The sequence below is a fragment of the Gossypium raimondii genome, chromosome 1 (genome assembly GCF_025698545.1).
Source record: "Gossypium raimondii isolate GPD5lz chromosome 1, ASM2569854v1, whole genome shotgun sequence".
Taxonomy (NCBI): Eukaryota; Viridiplantae; Streptophyta; class Magnoliopsida; order Malvales; family Malvaceae; genus Gossypium; species Gossypium raimondii.
Window position 1 is genome coordinate 51,697,071 of NC_068565.1, and position 24,937 is coordinate 51,722,007.

Below are 24,937 nucleotides of genomic sequence, written 5' to 3' on the forward strand. Positions count from 1 at the left end.
CGTGTATTTGGTTATTCTGTAAGCTATGCTAGTTTTTAACCATAGAATGATCTATGTCCGGTTTGCTATTTGATCTAACGTATATGGATTAATTTACTTATTTTATGAGTAAAGAGGACAAAATGTAATTTAACTCCTAGTACAGAAACTTTCATGGTACTTTTACCGAAATAGAAAAGTTATCCCTCAAAAAAAGGCACTTGATAGAAGGGTTTTACCGTATATTCTCCTGGTTCAATAAATGTTAGTCTCGAGTCCAATGTAACTCGGGATAAACCTGGAGTTTACACCTAAAAAAAGGGAAAGATCAGCAATATTTTTTAACCATAATCCATGCAGAATCTCCAAAGGTTTGCCTAAACTGACAATGACTTTCGATGGCTAAGTTAAAAAGAATACAAAAAGCACAACGAATCACCTTTATGATGCCAAATAAATACTGCCGGCTTGAGTATTTTCACTCCAATAATGTAAAATACATCATAACCCTTCCATTAATCTTCCCAGGTTTGCAATTGCATACCACCATGTGTGTCTTTGTTCTCCTATAAAGCCTCTCGTCAACCAATCTCGACTCTTGATAGACCTAAATTACATACTGAAAGCATCAATGGATAGCTCACAAGCTCCATGGCGTTTACGCCTAGGATCTGCTTTGCGGACTGTGCTAGCTTGTTCCATAGTGGGTTGCACTACCCTCTACGGGCCGGAATCTGTCCGGCATACCATAACGTTTCCTGCGTTTTCCTATGTGACAACTATCTTAATAGTCTCGGATGCTACACTTGGTGATGCCCTGCGAGGTTGTTGGCATGTTCTATGTGCCAGCATTCAAGTAATACTGCCTTCTATGTTGATTCTCCGGTTGATTGGACCATCAAGGTTCAACTTTGGACTAGCTGCTGTAGCAGTGGCACTTAGTTCATTCCTGATCGCGTTACCTGGTTCCACGCATTTGACGGCTAAGAGGATTGCCTTCGGTCAGACTGTGATTATTTATGTAGGTGCAGTTATTCAAGGTGCAAAAACTGGAATTATCATTCATCCGATTCATGTCGCAGCGAGCACAGCTCTTGGCGCCGTGGCATCTATTCTAGCCATGTTGTTTCCGTACCCTCACTTAGCCTACCGTGAGGTAAGTACCGAGCTGGAATATGAACTTGCTTTGTTTTGCATGGACCTGCATCTATTTTGCATCAAGATTTATGTATTGCATAAGCATAACGAAATAGTGCAATGTTTAGGGTCAAGTTTCATGGTGTTCATCCTCACCTAGTGCAGTAAAACACTAAAATAGATGCCAATAAACCTTTTCATCAAATATCCAATCATTTTCCTTCTATCTACAAGATGATGATGAGGATTACGTTAATTTCTTTTCTTTGTTAAAACTAAGAGCATGAAAGTTAAGGTACATCGAAAAGCATGGTCCTTCATAATGCATAAACAGGGAAGCAGAAGAATAGAAAAATCATGAAGCATCAGATTCTTAGTACCGCCATAAGGGAGAGTATATCCATATGTAGACCATTCAATTTTGGCTCAAATCTGAAAACTCAACCCAACCTGATTTAATCATAAAAAGTCAACTTGAATCTGTCCAACTAGAACTTGAAATGCGTCAAGCTTGAGTGTCAAATCTGAATGACAAAACCTGAAATGACCCAAATCTGAAATTATCCGACCTGAAAAACTTAACTAGCAAACCCAAATGACCCAAGCTCAAAATAACTCAAACCCGAAACACACCAAATCCAAAACTGACCCGAACACAAAATAATCCGAAAATTTTAAAACCTAAATTGATCAATTCCAAAACTAACCTGATCAGCACAATTAATACATCTTTCTATATTCTTTTTTTTGACAAATATCTATATTCTTTTTGTTTTGACTATTGTTTGTTCACATTCGGTTTAATGGTATATCATTGAACTTTCATGCTCAAAGTTGAACTGATATTTTACTTATCAAGTGTCTTCCACTCCCTTTGATAACACACTTTGGCATGTTAGCCAGTGACTATATTAGGAATTAATCAGTAACCTAAAGAAGGATTAAGCCCTTTTCATGAAATCTTATTCGTTTTAATATTCAACATTGGCTTTAGTTCAATCAGGGTATCTAATTTAACTGAATATAGTCTAATACTATGAATAGCCCTATCAATTGGACAGGTCAAGTTGATTTTAGATCAGTCATTCCAGTTTTTAAAATTTTTGGGTCATTTTGGTTTCAGTTTGTTTGACTTTGGGTCATTTTGGGCTTGAGTCATTTGAGTTTGCCAGTCGTCTTTTTTGGATTGGGTCATCTCGGGTTCAAGTTATTTCAAGTTACTTCTTCAGGCCATTTCAGGTTCAAGTCATTTTTGTTTTGGGTCTTTTTAGGTTTGGTTTAGACAGGTTTGTATTGTTGACTTTCTATGGTTATATAAGGCTTAGATTTGGATTAATTGGGTCGAGTTTTGGGGTTCAAGTTAGAATTGACATGTCTAAATATGGATGTACAGGTAAGAAAGATATGCAGATTCTATGCGGAGAATGCTTCAAACAGGTTTAATCTCTTAGTGGAAGCTTTTTGTGCAAAAGGGGACATGGCAGCGCATAATTTAATAACAGATGCAAGGTTACTCTCTAAAGCAGGAGCCAAGCTAATTGGAAGTATCAAAGATAAACATGTAAGTGAAAAAGCAGTTAAAGAGCTAACCTTTTCTAATCTCTGTCTGAGCTTTTGTTTGAAAGTAACATTGACGAGGTGTTTTCTGTTAACAGGAAGGCATGCTTTGGGAGAAACCATGGTTGAGATTCTTGAAACCAAAGCGCTCAGATCCCGGAGAGAAACTGCAAGAGATGGATATGCCGATTCAAGGGATGGAATGGGCCTTAACCACTTGCACTTCCTTCCCCGTCAGGATGATGGACGAAGAGCTCGTAGATGTTCTACAAATTGAAAAGAAACAGATCGCTCTAAAACTTGAGCAAGCTATGCGTTCCGTGCCTTTTGATGCAGCAACAACTCCAGATATGAAGGGAGAAAATACTGACAGATCTCCGTGGACCCAAAAAGCCATTTCAACAAACCGTGAAGATCTGTCATCCTTCTTCTTCTTGTATTGTATGGAACTCCTACAAGACGGTCCTGCATGCATTTTAAAGAATGGCGAGGAAGCTAAAATACAAGAATCGAGTCAGCCAAAGAAGCAAGGAAAAAGCAGAATGAAACAGATGCAGAGTTTCCACAGGGAAAACTTTGTTTTCGCAATCAAGTGCTCACTTTCTCTAGGTCTCGCTGTGCTATTCGGTTTGATATATAACAAAGAGAACGGATACTGGTCGGGACTAACAATTGCCATTAGTTTCGTAACAGAGCGACAAGCAACATTTATGGTGGCTAATGCCCGAGCGCAGGGGACAGCCATGGGATCAGTATATGGAATACTATGCTGCTTTATTTTTAAAAAGCTTACAGATTTAAGGTTCTTACTTCTACTTCCTTGGATCATTTTCACCAGTTTTCTGAGACATAGTCGCATGTATGGCCAAGCTGGTGGGATTGCAGCGGTTATAGCGGCATCGCTGATATTGGGAAGGAAAAACTACGGCACTCCAAGTGAATTTGCAATTGCTAGAACCGCAGAAGCTACCATCGGATTACTATGCTTCGTCGCAGTGGAGATTCTGTTCCATCCTTCAAGATCTGCAACACTAGCAAAAACAGAACTCTCAAGGACCTTAAGAGCAGTTCAAGATTGCTTTAAGGTAATAAGTCTTCATACTGATCGAAAAGAAAATTTGATGGAACTAATGCGAGAAAAGCAGAAGAAGCTGAAATATCATGTCAGGGAACTGCAAAATTTCATTGCAGAAGCTGAATTGGAGCCGAATTTCTGGTTCCTGCCATTTCATTGTGGTTGCTACAATAAGCTTCTAATATCTATTTGCAAAATGACAGATTTGCTACACTTTACTATCCATCTAATCGGATTTCTCTCAGCAGCATCCCAGATGCTGGGAGTCACTTGGGAGGAGATCCAAGAACAGATAAAGAATATCCTAGAACATCTCGTGGACAAAACAGGCTCTTTATCAAAATGCCTGGATAAGGTATTACTAGTTAAGTCTCTGGAAGAGATTGAAAAACAGTTGCAAATGGAAAGTGTATCCCAAGACCTTGAGTTGGGAAAATCACCAAATGCAGATGTCTCTACACGATTGGGGTATGAAGAAACCAGCATTTCTGAGATCGAAAAGTCTTTTCTTCAATATACAATCAGAGTGGCAGATAAGACCGAGCGTAATGAAGTCGAAGAGATGCTTAAGAGCCAAATGGTTCTATGTCTAAGCAGCCTAGGCTACTGTCTTAATGATTTGAAGAGAGAAGCCACAGAAACAGAGAAAGAAATAGCTGAACTACTGAAATGGGAGAATCCAACAAGGCATGTAAATTTTCCTGAACTGTTATCTAAGCTTCATGCCACATGATAAAAATACAAACTCACACGAAACCTGTCAAATTGCAAGCCATATGAGGAAGCCTCAACGGTGACCCAGCTATCTCTGGTTCAATTTCATTTTTCTCTGCAACTAGATAAAAGAGACAACAAAAGTGAATATGTGAACTAGGCCTTTTCAAAGCCTATGTATATAGGTAGCAAGGAGGTTTCAATGCAATTTGCAAAAATTCTTCGGGACTTATCCAATCCGGAAAAGCTATATTCAGGATAGTATGGATCAAGTGATTGACCATCCTCAGTTGAAATGCCATCCCCTCTTTCAGCTCCAACACAATGCGATGCTGCTATACGTTTAAAGTATTTGTGTAGGGAAATCATTTCCCCTAGTTGCTGCTAAAGCACTTATGAATGTAAAGAATAAAAATATTTCTCAAACAAATTTCAACAATAAGATGACATTTATAGCAACAATTTTTCAAAGGTTTTGAACAACAATGATTTGTCTCTATTTCCAAAACAAGTCGATCTACAAAAGCTAATCATCTAAATGTCCATTTCAGACACTTTTTAAAAAAAAATGCAAAATCTTCAATAGTTTTCATATTTCGGGTCCGCCATCACAAAGTGATACGCTATAACCAGAACAAAAATGAAGATTCCAAGGAAACTTGCGAAGAAACCAAGGTCTTGATCGTCAATCATCTGAAACATTACAAGCAACAATAACAGGATAAATCAGTTTCGGAACATAATCTTTCTCATTTCATAGGGCATATCTTGCAGCCAAAATGGAGTAAAGAATGAAAACACCAACAACCAGAAATAAAAACAGAAGTTTGTGAATAACACTTTACTCTTTTCTATATCACTAACCAGAAAAGCATACTAGAAACAGCAAATTTCCCAATCGCAACATTAAAACTAATTATAAAATTAAACAACTCTGATAAAAACAGTACTAAGACACTTAATCAAATCATGAATGCTTCCAACTATTGAGTTAAAACCCAAATGATGAGTTAAACTGCCACACTCAAATTCAAAACTTTGTTGGAACATAGTGAGGCCAACCTAGAGATGACAATCGATGGTGTGGATTCCAATATTTTTGAATATCTGACTTGCTTTCTACATATTCAAGTAATATTTGGATTTGGATATTTAATTACTATCTGCATAGGATTCGAAAGAGCTGTGAATATTACTGATCCGAATCTGCTTCACTTTTATAGATAACAAATTCAGATATCTAAATCCATTATCAACTTTACATATTAAAAATTTTATTCTAAAAACTTTCTAGACTCACTAACTTCATATGTTTAACGGATTTGGATATTTGATTGATAATTTAATTAATTTTCGGATAGTAATATTCAAATTTAATACGGAAAAATAAGGATTTAGGTTTTAAAGCAGATTTGCAGACTCAGATTCAAATTCAAAATCGAATTCGAATATGAAGTTCACGAAAATTGCAGATATCTAAACTGTTCTCATTCCTAGGCCAACACATCCACTATTCCGATCAAAGCATAAAACTGGAAGCTCAAACAAAAAATAAACCACGAACTAAAATTTCTTAAGAAGCAATAATAGATCAGTCATGGAAGATCAGCAGGAAAAGAAGATTAAATCTTTCTCGAACAACACCATAGTGGAACCAAGAATTCAGTTCTAAAAGTTAATACTCGGTGATTATGAAAAATTAGTAGCTAAAAAAAGAACAGATTTAATGGCAGAATTTAGAACACTTACGATGAGAGCTTAAAAGGTAATGAAGAAAAGACGAATCTGAAAACTCCCAAATGGTCACTCACAATACTAGAAAGACCCAAGTATTGACAGTGTTTTAAACAAAACTGGGCGACGGTTCAGGGTTGGCTTATAAACGAGGTCGTTTTTCAGCAAAAACATATGGTTAAATTCTAATATTAGTCCCTATATTTTTCAAATATTGTATATTTAGTCCCTATACTTTAATTTGATAGATTTTAGTCCCTATACTTTTTAAATTTTAAATTCTAATCCTAACCAAACAGAAGCAATTAAATCCAGATTTTTATTGAGTAATATATGAAAATGATTAGCTGATATGGCATCACACATCTTAATGAATTTAACAATTATGAGAACTACAATATTAAAATTTTAAAAGTAAAGGGACTAATAGCTAAAATTAACCAAACATAGTAAGAACAAAAGGTTCAGTGTGGCGGCCACAACTTGGAATGCTTACCACTAAACTACAGCCACAATTTGTTAAAATTTGAAAAGTAAAAGGACTAATAGTAAAAATTAACCAAATTAAAAAAAAGTTTAATGTGGCTGCTGGGATTCGAGCCCAGGTCTCCACGGCCACAACGTGGAATTCTTACCACTAAACTACAGCCACAACTTGTTAAAGGTCAAGAAACTAATATCTAAAATTAACCAAAACATATTAAAGAAAAAAGGTTTAGTGTGGCTGCTGGGATTCGAGCCCAGGTCTCCACGGCCACAACGTGGAATTCTTACCACTAAACTACAGCCACAAGTTGACATAGGGTCCCAAAGTCATTCTATAAGTATTTAGATGTTACATTATTTTCAACAAACTGCTTTGAGATTCAATATTTAAGTTAGCAAAGAGCTTTATTGGAGGACTAAAGTAACAAGAGCTTTAAGCATGTAAATAAGTTATATAGTGAAAACAAAGAGTTGTAATTGAAATATTTATATTTAGTCTTTGGGTTGTTTGATTGGTTATGTTAGCGCATTTGTTTACCTACTGATAAATTTGTTAACCTTAGTAATTTATGTTACTCCTCATTGTTTCTAAAATATTTTTGGTCTAATTCAATAAAATTTTATTTTTTTGGTATTCGAGTTATCTGAAAATCTAAATAAAAAAAGGTAAAACTACGTCATTTTGATAAGTATTTACCCATTAAGTTAAAAAACAAAACCATTATATTGTTATATAGTTAAATAATCTTGTACTTTGTCCACTAGTTAAATAATCGGTCCATATAAATGCAATAATGAGTATAAATAATAGGATTCATTAACTCGACTCGATTTGATTCGAGTCGAAAAATTTTCAAATTGAGTTCAGTTCCTGAAATAGGATTCGTCAACTCAACTAACTTAAAATTTTTTGACTTAATCAAATACTCACCCCTACTAACAACTATGTTATAAGTAATTTCTTCTAAACTCTCCATTATAACCTCTTTTATAATATCAGGAAAAATATTTACTTCATTAATATTAAAATGACTTATTATAATATGTAAACAATTTTAAAATTGTGTTATACATATATTTTACCTTATTTAGTAAAAATATTAAACAAGTGCTTTTGAGATATTATTTTATTAAACATCATTTTTACTTTACAATAAATCATATATTGATGGCATTTCTCAACTTTCAAAACTTAATTCTAATTAATTTAAGCTTAGACTCAATCTAATTTGATTTTATCATAAAATGTTAATTAAATTCATTCAAATTGAATTTTAATTTATTCGAACTCAAATTAAGATTAAATCGATATTTACTTACCAAAAATCATTTCACGGTAAAAGTATTATAGAGAGAAGTCAGATTATATTTTGTCGCTCTACACAAAAATGAGTAAATTAGTCTTTGTACATTAAATCAATGAGCAAAATTAAAATTTTCATCCGTTTGTATTGTTAAAAACTAGCGTGGCTAATAGAATAACCAAACTATGACCTATGGCGTATCACGTGTACCTAATATAGTAGATGTATAAAGATTGGTTTTTAACGGTAGAAATAGATGAATTTTTTAATAGAAAGATCGATTTACTTTTTGATCTAACGTGTAGAATTAATTTGCCTACTTTTATATCGAAGTGGCAAAATGCAATTTGACTCTTAGTACATGGGTCGCCATGGTACTTTTACCTAATTTCATCCAAGTCTAGTCAAAATAAATTATACTAAAAGTTAAATTTAACAAAACTCTCTCAATAATTTGGAGTGGGCGTGCCAGAATGGTTATCGGGCATGACTAGAAATCATGTGGGCTTTGCCCGCGCATGTTTGAATCCTGCCGCTCACGTTTTTGCGCTACTAGCAATGCCTGCAATGATATTTTTTTTAGAATAATATAATTTTTTACCCCTAAATTTGGCAATTAGTTCATTTTGGTGTATGTACTTTTTTTGTCCACTTCGATCCTTGAACTTAACAATTAAATCCATTTTATCCTTAAATTTAAGTTTTTCCAAGATCTGATGACATGAATTGTGTTAATGGAATAAGACCGGATCAGATAAACCGACTGAGAATTGATCGATATTATGGTTTGAACATAGGGGTTGAACCAATTGACCAGAAAATTGCTTGAAATTGATAAAAATAAAAAATCAAGATAGAAAACGACAATTGAACAAGTTGAATCGGTTTAATAAAATTTTTAATTTTAATTTTTTAAATTTTTATAAAAACTTAATTATTTATTTAATTATTGTTCGGCCAACAGTTGAATTGACTGAATTGGGAACCAGTGGTCTAGTCTTTTTAACCATGTGGTGTAGTTATTAAAATATTGAATGTGACACTCTGAAATTTGACTACATTATCACTTGAAAAAGTGAAAATTTATCTAAATTTTTAATTTTTTTCAAGCGGCGATGACACTACATCATCAAACTTTATATTTTTCTAGTCCAGTGATCAAAATGGACTTAATTGTCAAGTTCAAGTGTCAAAATAGACTAAAAGAAAAAATACAGATACCAAAATGAACTTAGTTGCCAAGTTCAGGGGCCAAAAATTAGATTAACTCTTTATTTATTTTTTTAATATCTACGAAGGATACAAGTTACACAAATGTGTAAATGTTGAAACATTCTCAAGCATCTCCCTGTTCCTACCAAATAGATTCAACTGAAACAACAGTTTTCGCCGAAAATCGGGTTTCATGGCAAACAATCTCACTCTCTTTCTCTGGAACCGGCTCCTCATTTCGATGTTCAAACGATACCGATGTTTCTTGATAAGTGCTCGAACTTGATTCTTTCGTGCTTAAATTGATACTAAGATAATCCGTCAAGACCTTCTTCGCACCCATGCTGCCATGTGCGATTTTGTCGCTTGCGGAAAATGATGATCTATCCACCTTCGCGGGGCTAGCTAGCTGTGCCGGTGAAAAGTTTGGGGTGGTAAATGTTGTTCTATAAGGTGTGCTTGAAACACTCTTTGGACCTATTAAACCGGCTCGTAACAGCGAAGAGAATTGCTCCGAATGTTTCGTTAAGTCATCTATGTAGAGCAGATCGTCGATACGTGCAACAATGTTATGCGCAAGGCTCTCCAACACTCTCGAGTAGCTTTCTAGAATCGATTTCCCAACATCCTAATCAACACCGTAACGACTTTTTGTAAGTACTAGCTTGGTAAGAACGGATGTTGTTATCGGGATTTATCGAAACATACCTTGTTGTATTGAATTTTGGTCATGTCTAACGTAGTTTGAGGAAGACCGGGGAACCTTTGCTTCAAGCAAAGGAGGAGGCTCTCAGCTCGGTCCGCGAGTATGTCTCTCTTGTCTACATCAACCATCAAGTCCTTGACCAATTCCCAACTCGACCGGGCTGCATTGTTGACAGGCCTTTTACGCCATAAATACATCGAGGCCTCCACTCGGTTGGCAATCTCTATAGCTTGATGTTCGGAGGACAAATTAAGGCAATCGAGAAGACATTCGGGTGTAAACATATCTGATGAAATATGTCGATAAATGACATCACCTAAATTGGCTCGACCATTCTGAAACACATTCGGAACAAGAAAACTTAACAACCAAGTAATCAACACGCCCGAGAAAGCGTAAACCCAAATACTTATTACCTTTGGAAGTGCTTCCAAATACGATTCGGGGACTTCAATATCAGCAAGAGTAACATTGTTGATAGCCATTGCAGCTTTTAGTATCTGGTTCGTGCAATCCCGTTTATGTTGCAATTGCTTTCGTGATCTATCATCGAGGCCTCCTGGAGGTACTCGAGGTACGGGAAGCCACCATTTTTCCTCTTGTCGTTGAAGGGCTTTTCCGAAACAGTTCATCAATCCATCAGCTTCCGGGGCTACTATCCCTTGATCAACATACCAAAACTCGGTATCGACAAAGCTATCTAGTATTTCCTGCAACAATGTTGTTCATATCAACAAAACCAAATCATTACCGCATCGAAACGAGAATCAAACGATCTTACAAGAAGCATGTTGTCCAATTTTCTCAATGCAGGGAGGTTAACGTAAAGATCCGATCGAGGCCTACAAGTCATGACCTGAAAATCACAGATGATTTTGGTGTTAATGGCATTCGAATTGCTTGGGGAGAATGTTGTCCAATTTTCTCAATCGCATTGCATCAATACCGAATAAAAACATGTTCACTTATCTAGCTTTTACCTCAAGCTTAGTTCCATCAGGAAAAGTCTGAAATGAAGGTACCAATTCAACAATGTGATCACTAACACAAAGAAGCCATTCGATCTCTCGTCGCCACATCGATTTCTTCTCGACCGGAACCGGTTCTAGCCTCCACATTTGCCCAAATAAGGTGGCTACAAAGTTAAAGCAGCCAATACCAAATCATAAAACAAATGCTCACGTTGAAAATTTGATTAAAAAAAGGATAAATTACACTAGTAGTCACCTAATTATTAGTAAATTTCTTTTTTAGTCACCTAACTATGATGAAAAGTTACAAAATGATCACCCGACTATTCGATTTTTTCTTTTTTGATCACCAACCGGCTAATGATGGCAACTTTTAAAATTGGCATTAGAGCAACTTTAACCCTCAATATTTATACATTGTGTCAATTTAGTCTTGATTTTTAAAAATCTAACCCTCAACGTTTACACATTGTGTAAATTTTTTTTAGAATCAAGACTAAATTGATATAATTTATAAATATTGCAGGTTAAAGTTTTTAAATGCTAATAAATAATTGGGTAAAAATTAATTTACTAATAATTGAGTTACTACCAACTTAATTTACCCAAAGAAAGAAACCATTGTTAGCAATAGCATACCACAAAGATTGGTGATGGCATTTGAAATAGCCAAAGCTGTGCAAACACCATTTCCACAACCAGACATATCTTCACCAAGCAGCAATTTAGCAAATCTTTCCTTCATCAATTCAATCTCTAAAAACCCATTAAAACCAGACACATTAGCATAATGATTCAAGCAACTAAAATGAGGGCCACACACACACACACATACATACATACATACATACATACATACATACATACATAAATACACTCTTTACCTGAAATCGTGGAGCTTTGTTTCTTTAATTTTGTATCATCCAATGGGGCCTCCTTTGCATCTTCACTACAACTAGAAGTGGAGCAGGAACTACTGTCACTGTGTTCTTTGTTGCTCTTTGTTTCTGCTGTCAAAATATCAGAACTTGAACTACTTTCACAACCCTTGTCTTCAAGCAACACTGCAGATGTACCCAATTGCACCTCATTTTCAACGAAGTTTTCATTTTTATCTACAAAGCTTCGGTTTTTTTCAACCAAGTCCTCCATTTCAGCTTTATTGCCACTATGCTTTAGCCTCTGCAAGCAAGTGCTGTTTGTGTCTATGTCTTTGCAACACAAGCTGGTAACAGATTTTGAAACCCAAAAGCTGTCAGCTTTAGGCTTTGGTGAAGACAAACAAGGCTTGAACTGGCAATGCTGTTGTTGGTGATAATGTGGTGTTTGGTGGAACTATTTGTTGTTGGTGGGTGAAATATCCATCCATACGGTTGTAACCATGTCTGCTTCAATGGGGCAAATTGGAAGTTAAAAACAATAAATAAATGAAGAGAATTTTGGTATGGGTTCTATTTTTCCTTTATATTGTGACAAACATGTAGGAGTCTTGCATGATAACTCAAAAGCTATTGGTCCAATTGTTGATTTAGTCCTTCTATTATACTAAAATTTTAGATAAAATTTCTTTGTCTTAATTTGACATAGTTATTTGGTCCTCTATTTTATATTGTTATCATTAGTTGTTAAATTGATGATGTAGATTTGTTTACTGTCAAGGGCAGGTAGGGTTTAATCCTAAAATTTGTATAATTATAAGTTAATACATGGTAAACTTTTATTTTAACCCTTTTAAAATGATAAAATTTTCATTTAGTCATTTTAAAAGCTATAAAGTTATAAGTTAATACAACGGTAAAATTGTATTTTGATTCTTATAAAATTTATACTTGATTTCGACCCTCCAAAAATTCTAGTTTTGCACCTATTTACTATTATTCGATCACACAATTAGGGCTAAATCCAATTAACAATGTTCATCCAACAATAAATTTACATGTCAACCGAATGCTAAAATTGTTCGAAAGAAGAAAATTCACATAATCGTTTTAGGGGCAACACCTAACAATATTATCGATTTGAATCTACTAATAACATTATAATAAAAGTAGTAAAATCAAATTATACCAAATTAAAGGATTAAATGCAAATTTCAGCAAGGGACTAAAACAAGAATTAGACCAAAACATCTAAAGACCTCCCAAGTTTCCAATTTTTTTTTTTTGGATTTTTTAAAATCAACCTAAAAGTAAGGTGATGGGAAGTCGTGTAGCCGACGGATCCTATCCATTATGTCTACCATCTTTGAAGTTCAAATCTTTCATTTTCTTTTTTTACTTTATTGCCAGTTCTTGAAGTTACCTGACAACCCTTTTTCATGGCCATCTTGAATTTAAAAAGAAAAATAATTTCAAAATTCAAAACATGTAAAGTAAGAATAATATTCACTTTATGATGCTTATGTAAGTTATTTTCCACTTTTGTATGGTCATTCATGCAAATATCCCCTTTGGCATTTGAAATTTGACAACTAGGAATCTTCTTTTTCCTAATCCAAATCAAATTTGTCAAATCTTGTTTTCTTTCATAAAAGATTGGTTTAATTTAATATTTAAATTTAATGTATGGACAATCATAAACATTGATATGCTATTAAAAGTAAATATTGGCATGAGAATAAGGGTGCACTGATTGGTAATTGAGAAATGAGAGAGGAGAAAGCTCTTGATTGGAGTTAGAGATTTGTAATTGGATGGCGAATGATTGGTATCTTAAACTTTGGTTTATGTCAAGAATATCAAATATAGTAGTTGATACTATAGCTAAGGAGGTCTGAAGACATACAATGGGATTGCTTGTATTTGCTCAATCACCTCTGGCGGTGTATGATGCGATCCTACAAGATAAGTACTAAATAAGTCTATTTTTAGTTTTTTCTATTGAACATTGTAGTTCAACTTCCTTTTTGTAACAAAAAATAAATAAAGTCATTTAAATTGATTTTTTTTTAAAAAATTTAATGATAGGCCAAAGGCCAAGGGGAAGGAAGAGGATTTGGTTCAAAATTGGTAAATTTATTGTTAAGTCCTTGAATTTTTTTTAAGAAAAATTATATGGTAGAGGGTGTTTGTGAGCCAAGCTAGATTGAGAGTCGATTTTAAAAAAAAAATCTAAGGCCCGGGTTCAAGTTCGACTTGCTCAAATATATTGTCTTACATTAATATTTATATATTTTTATAATTAAAAATTATTTAAATTTAGTTTGGATAGGGTTGGATCAACTCGAACACAAAAATATTTGTCCAAACTCGACCCAAGTTGAGTTGGGTTGATAAGACCAAGCAGACCATTCAACTCATGGACAAGTCAATTCCCAATAATTTATAATTTAATTATGACTTTTAATTTTTGCTACCTTTATTCCTAATTAAATGAAACTAGAGGTATTCATGAGTCGTGTCGGGACACACTTTATTCTTACCCAAGCTTGCTCTGGTCTAAAATATGTGTTTAAACCAAACCTGCTTATTTTTGCAAAAGACTAATCCAAGCCCATTTAAGGCCCGCCCATATTATTTTTAATTTTTTAAAAAAATATTTATATTATATTATTTTAATATTCAATATTTTTCTACAATTTTTATTTATTGAAATTTTTTATATAGTAATCTTAACATTATTTTAATGTTTACACTATAGTAGTATTATATATTTAGTATAACTTTATTTTTTTAATGTGTTCTAATTACATAAGGTTTAAAAATAACACAATATAAAGTATAACTTAAAAAAGGGTCGGGCTTAAAGGGACCTAAATTTTTTTACCCAAATTTATTTTCGGACCTAATATTTTTACCCAAACCCTCCCGAATTTCGAGCGAGCTTGGACTAGTAACCCGACCCATAAACAGGTCTAAATAAAACTATATATAGAATTATATACCATCAATATTTCAAATAATTCATTAATTTATGTTGTTTCTTTCTTTGCTTGCAAAAGTGAAAACCCAAGTTGGAAAACAACTTCTTTTAAGGATTGATTTGAGAATTAAGAGAAAATCAAAATAATTTTTCCTCACAACTAACATTGAGAATGATTGGGAAAAATGACATTGAAATTTGAAGTTTAAGATCTCATAATTATTTATGTAATGAAATATCCCTTTGTTTAACACACACCACTTAGCCTTTTTCTAACTTTCCTTGTAAGGCTTTAGAATCTTGTGGTCACTTCTCTTTGGTTAATGCGGTTGGTCCAACAAAAAATATATTTTAGACTTTGGTTGATGTTGATTTCTAATTTGAAAAGTCATTAGAGGGATTAAAAAAGAAAGAACAAAAACTTGATTCTCAAGCTGTTTTGGGTCTTAGCAATACTATTAAAGGGGTAAAATATAAAGAAGGTCCCTATTTTAAGAGTTAAATTGCATTTTACTCCATTCACTAAAAGAATAATGAATTAATCCATGTATGTTAAATCAGATACTAAATTGGTCCTCTCTATTAAAATTTTCATCCATTTGTACGTGGCATGTCACGTGTACCTCATTTTAGCGTACAGGGAATAGTTGAAATGGATGAAATCTTGACAGAAGGACCAGTTTTTCTTTGATATAAAGTATAGGGACTAACTTGTTTATTTTTTGAGTAGAGGGGACAAAATACAACCCGACTCCTAGTATAAGGACTTTCTTGGTACTTTTACTAATACACGTCTTATTTAAGGTATAGCAACATTTCGCTCTTGAACTTAACATCTGTTTCTCAAATTTGTCTCTAAACTTATTTTTTAGTCCACATTAGTTCTAGAATTTGATAGTTTTCTTAATTTTGGTCCATGTGATGATGTGTTACAACCTATCATGCCATGTCACAACCTAAAAACTATAATTTTATAGAAAAATAAGTGATGATGTGGCACAATTATACTATACTGATTTTAGAGAATAATACTTTATTTAATAAATGCAGTAGCAAAACCCAAAATTTAGGATATCTTATGTCCTTAATCCATACATAAATCTATCAACTCAAAGTGAAACTTGGACAATCCATAACGAATCCGAAGCATGAACCATGAAAGAGAGATGAAAACAAAAAACTATTAACCAAAAAACACTTCAAGCAAATCAGTACTTAAAATTGAGAGCAAACTTGTATCAGACTTGAAAATAAACTCATCATTTCATTTCCCTACTTCCTAGGAGGAAGGTCAGGCACTTTTTCAGCTTTTCTAAAAGCTTTACTCCCGAAAACCAAGAACCCGATCGCATGTCCGAAAACGGCGGCAAGAAAAACGCCGCCATTAAACGACATGACGGCCAACATCACCATGTAACTCAACCCGGCTCGCACCGTGTGCATCGCGGTCTGGAAGAACCCGGCGGCGACTTTATTAGCTCCGGGCTTGATGATGCTGCAATAAGAGAGCCATTCCACGATCATGGCTAGTGCAAATACCAAGATCAAGGCTAATGCGTACATGCCCGAATTACAACCGGGCCAACCTGAGAAAAGGATTTCGGATTTATGACCCCAATAGAAGCTCATGTGTAGCAAGGATTTCCGGTGAACGTGCAGGCCCGTCGTGTTCCAAGCCGACGTGGTTTCGGCCATGTTCGCCATCTTCGTACTAGTTTTTTATGGGATTTTGAATACAACTGTGATGGGATTTTAAAGAGAAGTGAATTGGAATCTCCTGAAAAACTCATTTGAAAGCAATCCCAACATGGAACTGGCATTTTCCAAGTTCACACGGACCGAATGAACTGCTACAGCAGAGGTTTTCAGATTTTATTCCCTCTTTTTCCATATATAATATATACACTTTAGCTTTATTTTGAGTCCTATTACTCTGTTCTGCCCTCCTGAGTTTTGTTTTAGGAAAAATGTTCCGGCTTTATTAAATGCCATCTTCAATAAAGTGGCTGAGGTATTTTTTCTAAAAAAAAATAATTAGGAATTTAATAATTTTTAAATCGAGGGTATATTTAATTTTTTTAGATTAATGAGAATTTTAGAAATTTTAATAAATCTTGATTAAAAATTTTAAAATAATTAAAAGGTGTAATGAGAATTTTAAAAATTGTAAGGAGGTCTAATTAAATTTAAAAGGGAGAAATCAAACTTTCCCAAAATCATTACGATCCGCCTCTATTAGTAAATAGTGTTTTTCTCTCTAAAAAAATAGCTTGTTTAGGAATATTTTTATCAAAAAAATGTTTTTTTGTCAAAAAAAGGTTTTTTTAAAAACAATACTAAACACATCCTTAGAGATGTTAATGGGTTGGGTAAATTCAGTTCGTATCAAGCTTATATCTATACTATTATTTAAAAGTACTTTGATCTTTTTTTTAATCAATAAAAAATTGCATATGGGGAGAGTTGAACTAGATCTGACTCGGTCCGAAGGTCCGCCCGAAAAATGAGAGAGTTTGGGAAAAAAATAAGACTCGTTTTTTAAATGGGTCAGGCATTGGGTAAGCTTTTTTGGTCCGGGTTCGGCTCGAATTTGCAGAAAAAAAAAAGAAGAAATTGTTGTTGTTTCTATTGTTTTGCTGTTGTGTTTTGTTGTTGGTTTGCTACTATTTCACTATTATATTGTTACTATTTTGTTATTTGGATATTGTATAATTATTGTTTTATTGTTAATTTTGCTATTATTTTAGAGGCATTTGCTTGTTAAGTTGCATCTATTTTAGTGTTATTTAAGTATAAATATTTTTTTAATTTATTTTTAATTTGTTGGAAAACATTTATTTTAAATTTTTAATGTATTTGATGTATTATGTTTTTTTTTCCAAAATTTGCTTTTATATAAAAATAATATTATAAAAATTAATTAATATGGGCTAAGCCGGACTTGGGTTTTAGTATTTTTATCTAGATCGAGCTTGGGACAAAATTTTTGACTCATTTTATAGGCTCGGGCAAAGGGCCTAAGATTTTGTCCCAACCCGCCTGAACCCGGCCTGACCCATGATCACATATAAGTTGAACCTATACCATTACTACATATATATATATTTAATATTTAAACACTTTATGAAGTTTGTGGCACCCTTAATCGGATCACAATTCAATTATGAAATTATAAAATATCTCTTATTTTAAATTACTATTAACAATATTATATGACACTTTTATAAAAATTTTAAATAAAATGAATAAAAAATTACAAATTTGAAGATTGAATGTGTATTCAATAATATTAAAGTACAAATTCATTACCATTCCACCTATATTTATTATTAAATAATTTTAAAAAATATTTTTAATATCAAATATTTTATTCCACCAGCATCATAGGTGTGACAAAATCTAATATGATATTAACAAAATTCATATTTGCCCAAGTTTGATTCAATTTAAAATATGAGTCTCAAAGTTATTTAAGTACATCTATATTGTAAATGATTAACTTTTTTAGACTTGTCAAAATTTTTTAGAAAGTTGCATTAGTTTTAATTTAATATTATAATGTTAGAGTTCAAGCTCGATTTATATTCGATTGGGTTTAATTGTTTTGTGCAAGCCCAATTTTTATCTAATATTTCTATTTAAACCCTCACAATTTAAAGTAGAATTTGGAGTTTGAATAGATAATTTGACCATTAAACAAATTTAGCACGATTAAAACACTCTCATGACAATATAACTTACTTTTAAAAATAATAGTTTTTTTTATTATTATTTCTCAACTGAGTTTTAATTTAGAAACTAGTGTCCTGTGTTTAAATTCCTTCAGGTGTGGGTTATCATCAAAGGTGATCATGGCCCGAGTCGGGTCATAACAACATTTCAAGCCCATTTGATAGACTCGACTCAACCAAAGAAATGGGCCTAAAATTTTGCCCAAACCCAACCCAGATAAAAAAAGCTAAAATTCGAGCTTAGCACTGTAGTCTATATTAAAAAATTTTATATTATTTTTATAGAAAAATAAATTTAAAAAATATAATATATCAAATACACTAAAAATATTAAAATAAATGTTTTCTAAAAAATTGAAAATAAATTAAAAAAAAGTCTATATATTTAGATAACACTAAGATATGTGCAATTTAACTAACAAACAAATGCCTCCAAAATAGTTGTAAAATTAACAATAAAATAATAATTATACAATATTCAAACAATAACAACAAAATAGTTACAATATAATAGTGAAATAATAATAAAACAATGAAAAAAGCAGAGCAAAACAATGGAAAAATAACAACAATTTTTTTTTTTGTAAATTCAGGCTGAGCATAAGCCAAAAAAGCTTTTTGAGGCCCGACTCATTTTATAAACGACCCTTTTTTTTTGTACAAACCTATTTTTCGGACCTATATTTTTGCCCAAACTCTTCCACTTTTCAAGCAGACTGAATGACCCGACCATGATCGGATCTAATTATCATTAATTTTTATATAAAATATAAAAAAGATTAAAACACCCCCTTAATAATATAATTTACTTTGAAAAAATAGTAGCTTTTTATTTATTTCCCAATTAAATTGTTGACTGATTAACTCCTGATATTAATTCAGTCAGAGCTTTTAAGTATAACCAACATGTATGCATGTGTATGTTTTCTACTAGTCTAATCTCGTTTTATCATCATTAAACCTAACTGTTTTATCCCGAACTAAAAGTCTAGCTACTCAACACGTATCCACTCATTCCAACTCAATTTTGACCAAAAAAAAAAGGATAACTTTAATCCAAAATTATCAAAACTTAAAACCATCCAAAATTAAAATAATTCAAACCCAAAACCCAAAATAACTCGAATTCGAGATGAGAATAAAAATCTATAATAACCCAACATTAAAATCTAAAACCACCTAAACCTAAAATTAAATCTAACAAAACAAAACTAAAAAAAGTAACCGAAATGTCCTAAAATTTTAAGCCCTAAATCAATTCACCTAAATTAACCGCCAAACATTAATTAGTTAACAAAGCCATCCCTAACCTTAATACAGTAAAGTTTCTAAATACAACTCAACTTGCTAGCTGCTGCTACGGTGTTTGGGCTAATTGTTAAAAAAAAACCCTTCTGAACGGCTTCTCCGTGTTACCCTCGCTGTTTTATTGTTCCGTTTTTCTCTTTATTGTTACAATTTTTAGCAAAAAAAAATGAAAAAAAAGAAACAAAAATTTTCCATTTCATTTATATCAAAACCCGAGGAGAAGAAAGACCTTTAATACCAACCCATTTCCCATTACTTTGATTCTCTTTCTTTGTTCTTCCTTTTGGGTTTTTGTTCTTGATCGTAAATCGCCGAGTCTTTGATCGTTTCAAGAATCGGCTACATTGAAGGAAGCAGAGAAAGAGAATAATAAGATAACCATTTGTTTTAAAAAAAATTTTGAGGACTTTAATTTAGTTTTTAAATGATGTTGATCAGAACTGGGTTGTTTTGAAGTACTATGGAACTGATTGGTAAACGATTACAAGATGACGCTTTACATTGGTCGCGAAGCTTCAAAGGTGGGTGTCTGTGTTTGTTATGGTTCGTTCTATATGAGGTTTTTTCAGGGTTTTTGATTTGGTATTTTTAAAAAAATTTATTTGTAGTTATGGAAGAGAATTTGTGCAGAAACAAGTGCAGAGAGCAATCTTTTTATAGACAATTGGAAATACATTATTGCCGGTTTCGTTTTTCAGGTTCATTTTCTGCATTTTTTTTAATAGATGCTTGATTTTATGAAGAGATTAGTATATGGTGAATTGTAATACTTAGAGAAATCTAAGCTTATGGCATTGTTTTAGCATTTGAATTAGGGTTGAAGGTGATACTTTTATGCTGTTTCTCGAAAGAATTTTGGGTCATTTGAGATTGTTTAATGTGTGTTTGTGTGTTGCAAAGTTCAAGTAATACTTAATTATAGTCATTTTCTGGCCTTTTGTTTTGGTATGAAATCTAGCATTTGAATTAGGGTTTAAGGTGTTACTTTTATCTTGTTTCTCGAAAGAATATCGGGTCATTTGAGATTGTTTAGTGTGTGTTTATGTGCCTTTTGTTTTGGTATTGAAATGTAGCATTTGAATTAGGGTTTAAGGTGTTACTTTTATGCTGATTCTCGAAAGAATTTCAGGTCATTCGTGTTTGTTTAGGGTGTGTTTATGTGTTACAAAGTTCAAGTATACTTAATTATGTTCATTTTCTGGCCTTCTGTTTTGGTACTGAAATGTAGCATTTGAATTAGGGTTTAAGGTGTTACTTTTATGCTGATTCTCGAAAGAATTTCAGGTCATTCGTGTTTGTTTAGGGTGTGTTTATGTGTTACAAAGTTCAAGTATACTTAATTATGTTCATTTTCTGGCCTTCTGTTTTGGTACTGAAATGTAGCATTTGAATTAGGGTTTAAGTTGTTACTTTTACTCTCTTTCTCGAAAGAATTTCAGGGTCATTTGAGATTGTTTAGTGTGTGTTTATGCATTACAAAGTTCAAGTATACTTAATTATAGTCATATCTGGCCTTTTTATTTTGGTACTGAAATGTGCATTTTGCTCTCTGAAGTACATACACGGTGTAGCCGCTCGAGGAGTTCATTATCTACACCGGCCTGGACCGACACTACAGGATCTTGGATTCTTTCTTCTTCCAGTAAGTACAAGTTTCTTCTGTTTTTCCCTTTTGCTTATATCTCCATGATGTACAAGTTTCATATACTTAATTTTCTTGTAAATTTAGGAGCTGGGACAAGATAAAGCCTACATTAGTGAGACAGTGTTCATGTTTGTCTTTCTATCATTTTTCTTGGTAAAGTTATATTCCTCATTAGTTTCAGTTTGAGTAGCATCGTTTTTGTTTCCACTTCTAATGCATGAATTGATATTTGCAGTGGACTTTCCATCCTTTTGTTTTCAAGGTCAAAAAGTTCTATACGGTTCAAATTTGGTGCAGGGTGCTAGCATATTTAGTTGTAAGTGCTAATGCATTAGTCTTTCCCTTTTGTTCTGGTGATAAATATGCACCCACCATAGGTTCCTTTACTAAAGCAGTTTTAAGGTTCTTTGTTTTTCATATTTTGCCAATGTATGTTACCATGTTTGAGTGAGAATCAACTTCAGCATTGTTGGTACAAAACCCTTTTTTATCTTTGACCAAAGGTTTCTATCCACGGGGATGAAGCCAGAAAATTGCTTTAGGGGGGCTAGAAATGAATCATAAATTATTGGGGGGCCAAAGCACAAATTTACCATTATACTAACATGTAATTTCATAAAAATTTAAGGGACTAAATGGAAATCTACCATTTTGGGGGACCAAGGCCACTGCTTGCCCCCCTTTGTCTTCATCCCTGTCTATCCATTGGAAGTACCGTTTTCATCAATGACCGGTCCAGTAAAAATTGAACTCGATGCTGAAGTTGTTCATCCATACTAATTTGGTGCAAATCTTGATAAATCAGAAACCTTTAGCATTTCCTCTGTAATTTTACTTAATAGTTGTTTGTTTCATTTATTTATTTGTTGCAGGTTTCTCAGACTCTCCGAATTTTCACTTTCTATTCTACTCAGCTTCCTGGTCCAAATTACCATTGCCGACCGGTATATTTGTTCTCTGGGGGTTAATGTAACAAATGAAAACAGATTGGTTTTATCGTTTTAGTAAATAACTTGTGTTTGTTGCAGGGTTCAAAGCTTGCTAGATTGCCAGAACCGGATGGTGTGCTAGAAGTCCTTGTAATTAATTGTTTGTATTTTTCTTTTGTTGAACTCTTGATTTATTGTTTTTAAAAAACATAGATATGTTCTTTAAGCATATACTCATTTGATTGTCAAATTTGCAGTTCCTCAAGGTGTAATATATGGCTGTGGTGACTTGATTTTTTCGTCACACATGATCTTCACCCTCGTCTTTGTTCTCACCTATCAGAAATACGGCACACGAAGGTAAAGCATGGTTTTTTCGTATTTAATCAATGGATGAGTCATCCTATTTCCTAAGTATGGCTGTAGCTGTCCCCTAAGTATGTTTGATCGGTTTTCTCGTATATAATCAATCCACTAATCATCCTAGCTTTGCTCTGTAGACATTACATATGAGTAAACAAATTGATTGGTTTGTAACGATATCGTTTGTACAATTGCAGATGTATAAAGCAATTTGGTTGGTCGATAGCTATTATTCAAAGTCTCTTGATTGTAGCATCTCGCAAACATTACACAGTTGACGTAGTTGTCGCTTGGTAATGAAGCAAACTCCCAAAATTTTTTATTTATACATAACTAAACTTCATTTTTGTTTTCTGCAGGTATACTGTTAATTTAGTGGTATTCTTCGTAGACAAGAAATTGCCAGGTTAGAAATGTTTCGATCTTATCTAACTTCGGTCATGGCATTTTGGAGTGGTTCTAACACTAACATTTTACTGCAGAATTGTCCGGCAGAACTAATGGAAGTTCGCTTATTTTGTTACCCTTGAGCACCAAAGATAAAGATAAATGGACCAAAGAAGAGAATCACAAACTTTTGAACGGGAATTCTGTAAACCCTGCTGATCGGGTACAGTAACTTTATCAGTTTAACTCTTTTCCCTCTTTGGATATCTTGGTATTTATTGGTAGTGTTTTCTAAATTTGTTTAGAGGCCAAGATCTCAAAGTAATGGCAAGAATCTGGAAGATGTCAATATAAACCAGGTCGATACTTCAATGAACAGTACACCATAATGGGGGACTGTTTTGAAACCATATCGTTCTTGGATTTAAAGACTCGACTTCTTCCAAAAATGGTAAACTTTATTTGTAAATCTTAAAAGAAAAAAACAGTACTTGCTATTTCTTGGTTTAAAACCATCATCAGCTATCATTAGCATCAAACATGTACATGCTGGTTCTTTCTTTTCTCTTGTTGATAGTTTTTTTTTTTCATTTGTTGTGGCTTTTGAAATATTGGTTCTCTTTTTTTTTGTCTAATTACGGTTTTAGTCCATCTAACATGGCAAAATTTAAGATCTAGTCCTTCTACTTTATTTTGGCGTAAATTGGTCCCTCTATTTTTATAATGTTTTTACTTTTTAGTAGGTAGTTGTTGTTAAAGTGATGACAGTAAAATTTTCTTAAACAACATTAAGCATTCATTGAACATCTAAATTTATTATTGGTTGAAAACTTCACTTTATGACCAAACAATAGTAAAAAAAATTCAATTATTCTTTGAATGCAACAACTAACGGTACTATTTGGTTTTAGTCCATCTACCATGGTGAAATTTGAGATTCGGTCCCTTTATTTTGGTATAATTTGGTTTCTCTATTTTTTTATTATAATGTTATTAGTAGGTAGTTGTTGCTGTTAAAGTGATGACAATAATTTTTCTTAAACAACATTAAGCATTCATTTGACATATAAATTTATCGATTGAATGTTCCCATTATCTAGACTGTGACCCAATAATAGTAAAAGAAAATCCCAATCATATTGATTTAGACCTATTAATAGTAGAGGATCAAATTATAATATCGATTTATGTCAAATTCAATGTGAATATTTGGAACATAATTGTTGTCTCTCTCAATACAGGATTTGCAGGTGAGAAGTGCTTGAATCTTAAAAGAACTGAAATCCCAAAAGGAGGTACGAACTATGGCCAATCTTTGAAAACTCTGGTTCCTGTGACTAAAATGGCTATGGTGATTTCAATACCCTGGGGCCACCACTTGTCTACAATTCTTACCCTTTTTCAGTACCTTTGAATGGGGCAATGATGTACATGGAAAAAAGAAAAAGGCTTATTTTCGTAGCCAGGCTGCTTAGTCTTTATTGCTTCTGTAGGGAAACCCTTTTTCTTGTAATGTTCCAATTAATATACCTTCCACGGGTTTTTTTAACAGCATCTCACTCTCTAATAGAAACTTGTTAGGATAATTATTACCATCGGTCCAAAATCCATCCGGGTTTGGGCCGATAGGTTTTGGACTGGCATTTGCCCAAACTTACAAGGTCGCAAATTGAGTTTGCAGGCAGAGTTCGCTCGCTGAGCTTACTCCCTACGAATCTATATATGCATGAGAACATTTAACACGTGTTAAACCTAGAGTAGGGTATGTGTTTGTATGCATAGAGTTTACCTAGCATGTCATTACCCATATTATATAAATAAATAAAATATCACTAGGA

General features: G+C 33.2%; 5 protein-coding genes, 1 long non-coding RNA gene and 2 other non-coding genes across 11 annotated transcripts; 2 read left to right on the forward strand and 6 right to left on the reverse strand.

Annotated features, from left to right (window-relative positions):
* Window positions 1–61: 61 nt before the first annotated feature.
* On the reverse strand, window positions 62–560 carry LOC128032500 (uncharacterized). Its single transcript, XR_008188737.1, has 2 exons — window positions 419–560; window positions 62–290 (listed from the first exon to the last, which is right to left on the reverse strand). It is a non-coding gene; the product is annotated as an uncharacterized LOC128032500 (long non-coding RNA).
* Window positions 489–4,924, forward strand: LOC105786509 (uncharacterized). The gene is made up of 3 exons (XM_012612986.2): window positions 489–1,135; window positions 2,510–2,677; window positions 2,772–4,924. Exons 1-3 carry the CDS (start codon window positions 611–613, stop codon window positions 4,479–4,481), a joined length of 2,403 nt encoding a protein of 800 aa, XP_012468440.1. The 5' UTR covers window positions 489–610; the 3' UTR covers window positions 4,482–4,924.
* LOC105786511 (dolichyl-diphosphooligosaccharide--protein glycosyltransferase subunit 4C) lies at window positions 4,893–5,155 on the reverse strand. Its single transcript, XM_012612990.1, has one exon. It carries the CDS (start codon window positions 5,153–5,155, stop codon window positions 5,042–5,044), a length of 114 nt encoding a protein of 37 aa, XP_012468444.1. The 3' UTR covers window positions 4,893–5,041.
* A 1,621-nt stretch (window positions 5,156–6,776) lies between these two features.
* Window positions 6,777–6,848, reverse strand: TRNAH-GUG (transfer RNA histidin (anticodon GUG)). The gene has a single exon. It is a non-coding gene; the product is annotated as a tRNA-His (tRNA).
* A 67-nt stretch (window positions 6,849–6,915) lies between these two features.
* Window positions 6,916–6,987, reverse strand: TRNAH-GUG (transfer RNA histidin (anticodon GUG)). Its single transcript has one exon. It is a non-coding gene; the product is annotated as a tRNA-His (tRNA).
* Window positions 6,988–9,229: 2,242 nt separating this feature from the next.
* LOC105786510 (rop guanine nucleotide exchange factor 7) lies at window positions 9,230–12,259 on the reverse strand. Its single transcript, XM_012612989.2, is given in 8 exon segments — window positions 9,230–9,826; window positions 9,907–10,239; window positions 10,321–10,614; window positions 10,686–10,760; window positions 10,885–11,039; window positions 11,515–11,631; window positions 11,760–12,186; window positions 12,188–12,259. Coding segments are annotated over 8 exon segments (1,944 nt in total). The 5' UTR covers window positions 12,245–12,259; the 3' UTR covers window positions 9,230–9,340.
* A 3,644-nt stretch (window positions 12,260–15,903) lies between these two features.
* On the reverse strand, window positions 15,904–16,776 carry LOC105786514 (copper transporter 4). The gene has a single exon (XM_012612993.2). It carries the CDS (start codon window positions 16,438–16,440, stop codon window positions 16,009–16,011), a length of 432 nt encoding a protein of 143 aa, XP_012468447.1. The 5' UTR covers window positions 16,441–16,776; the 3' UTR covers window positions 15,904–16,008.
* Window positions 16,777–19,788: 3,012 nt separating this feature from the next.
* On the forward strand, window positions 19,789–24,648 carry LOC105786513 (phosphatidylinositol:ceramide inositolphosphotransferase 1). Of its 4 annotated transcripts, XR_008188738.1 has the most exons (13): window positions 19,792–20,296; window positions 20,384–20,473; window positions 21,331–21,417; window positions 21,505–21,573; window positions 21,656–21,736; window positions 22,293–22,364; window positions 22,449–22,509; window positions 22,607–22,709; window positions 22,910–23,005; window positions 23,072–23,118; window positions 23,195–23,322; window positions 23,405–23,550; window positions 24,341–24,648. XR_008188738.1 is itself a non-coding variant. In XM_052620872.1 (12 exons), the coding sequence occupies exons 1-12, from the start codon at window positions 20,264–20,266 to the stop codon at window positions 24,362–24,364; spliced, it is 891 nt and encodes a 296-aa protein (XP_052476832.1). In that variant the 5' UTR covers window positions 19,789–20,263; the 3' UTR covers window positions 24,365–24,648. The 4 variants fall into 4 exon arrangements, 1 of the variants encoding a protein (XP_052476832.1); XM_052620872.1 differs by lacking the exon at window positions 23,405–23,550 and having other exon boundaries at window positions 19,789–20,296; XR_008188739.1 differs by lacking the exon at window positions 20,384–20,473 and having other exon boundaries at window positions 19,791–20,296.
* The last annotated feature ends 289 nt before the right edge of the window (window positions 24,649–24,937 follow it).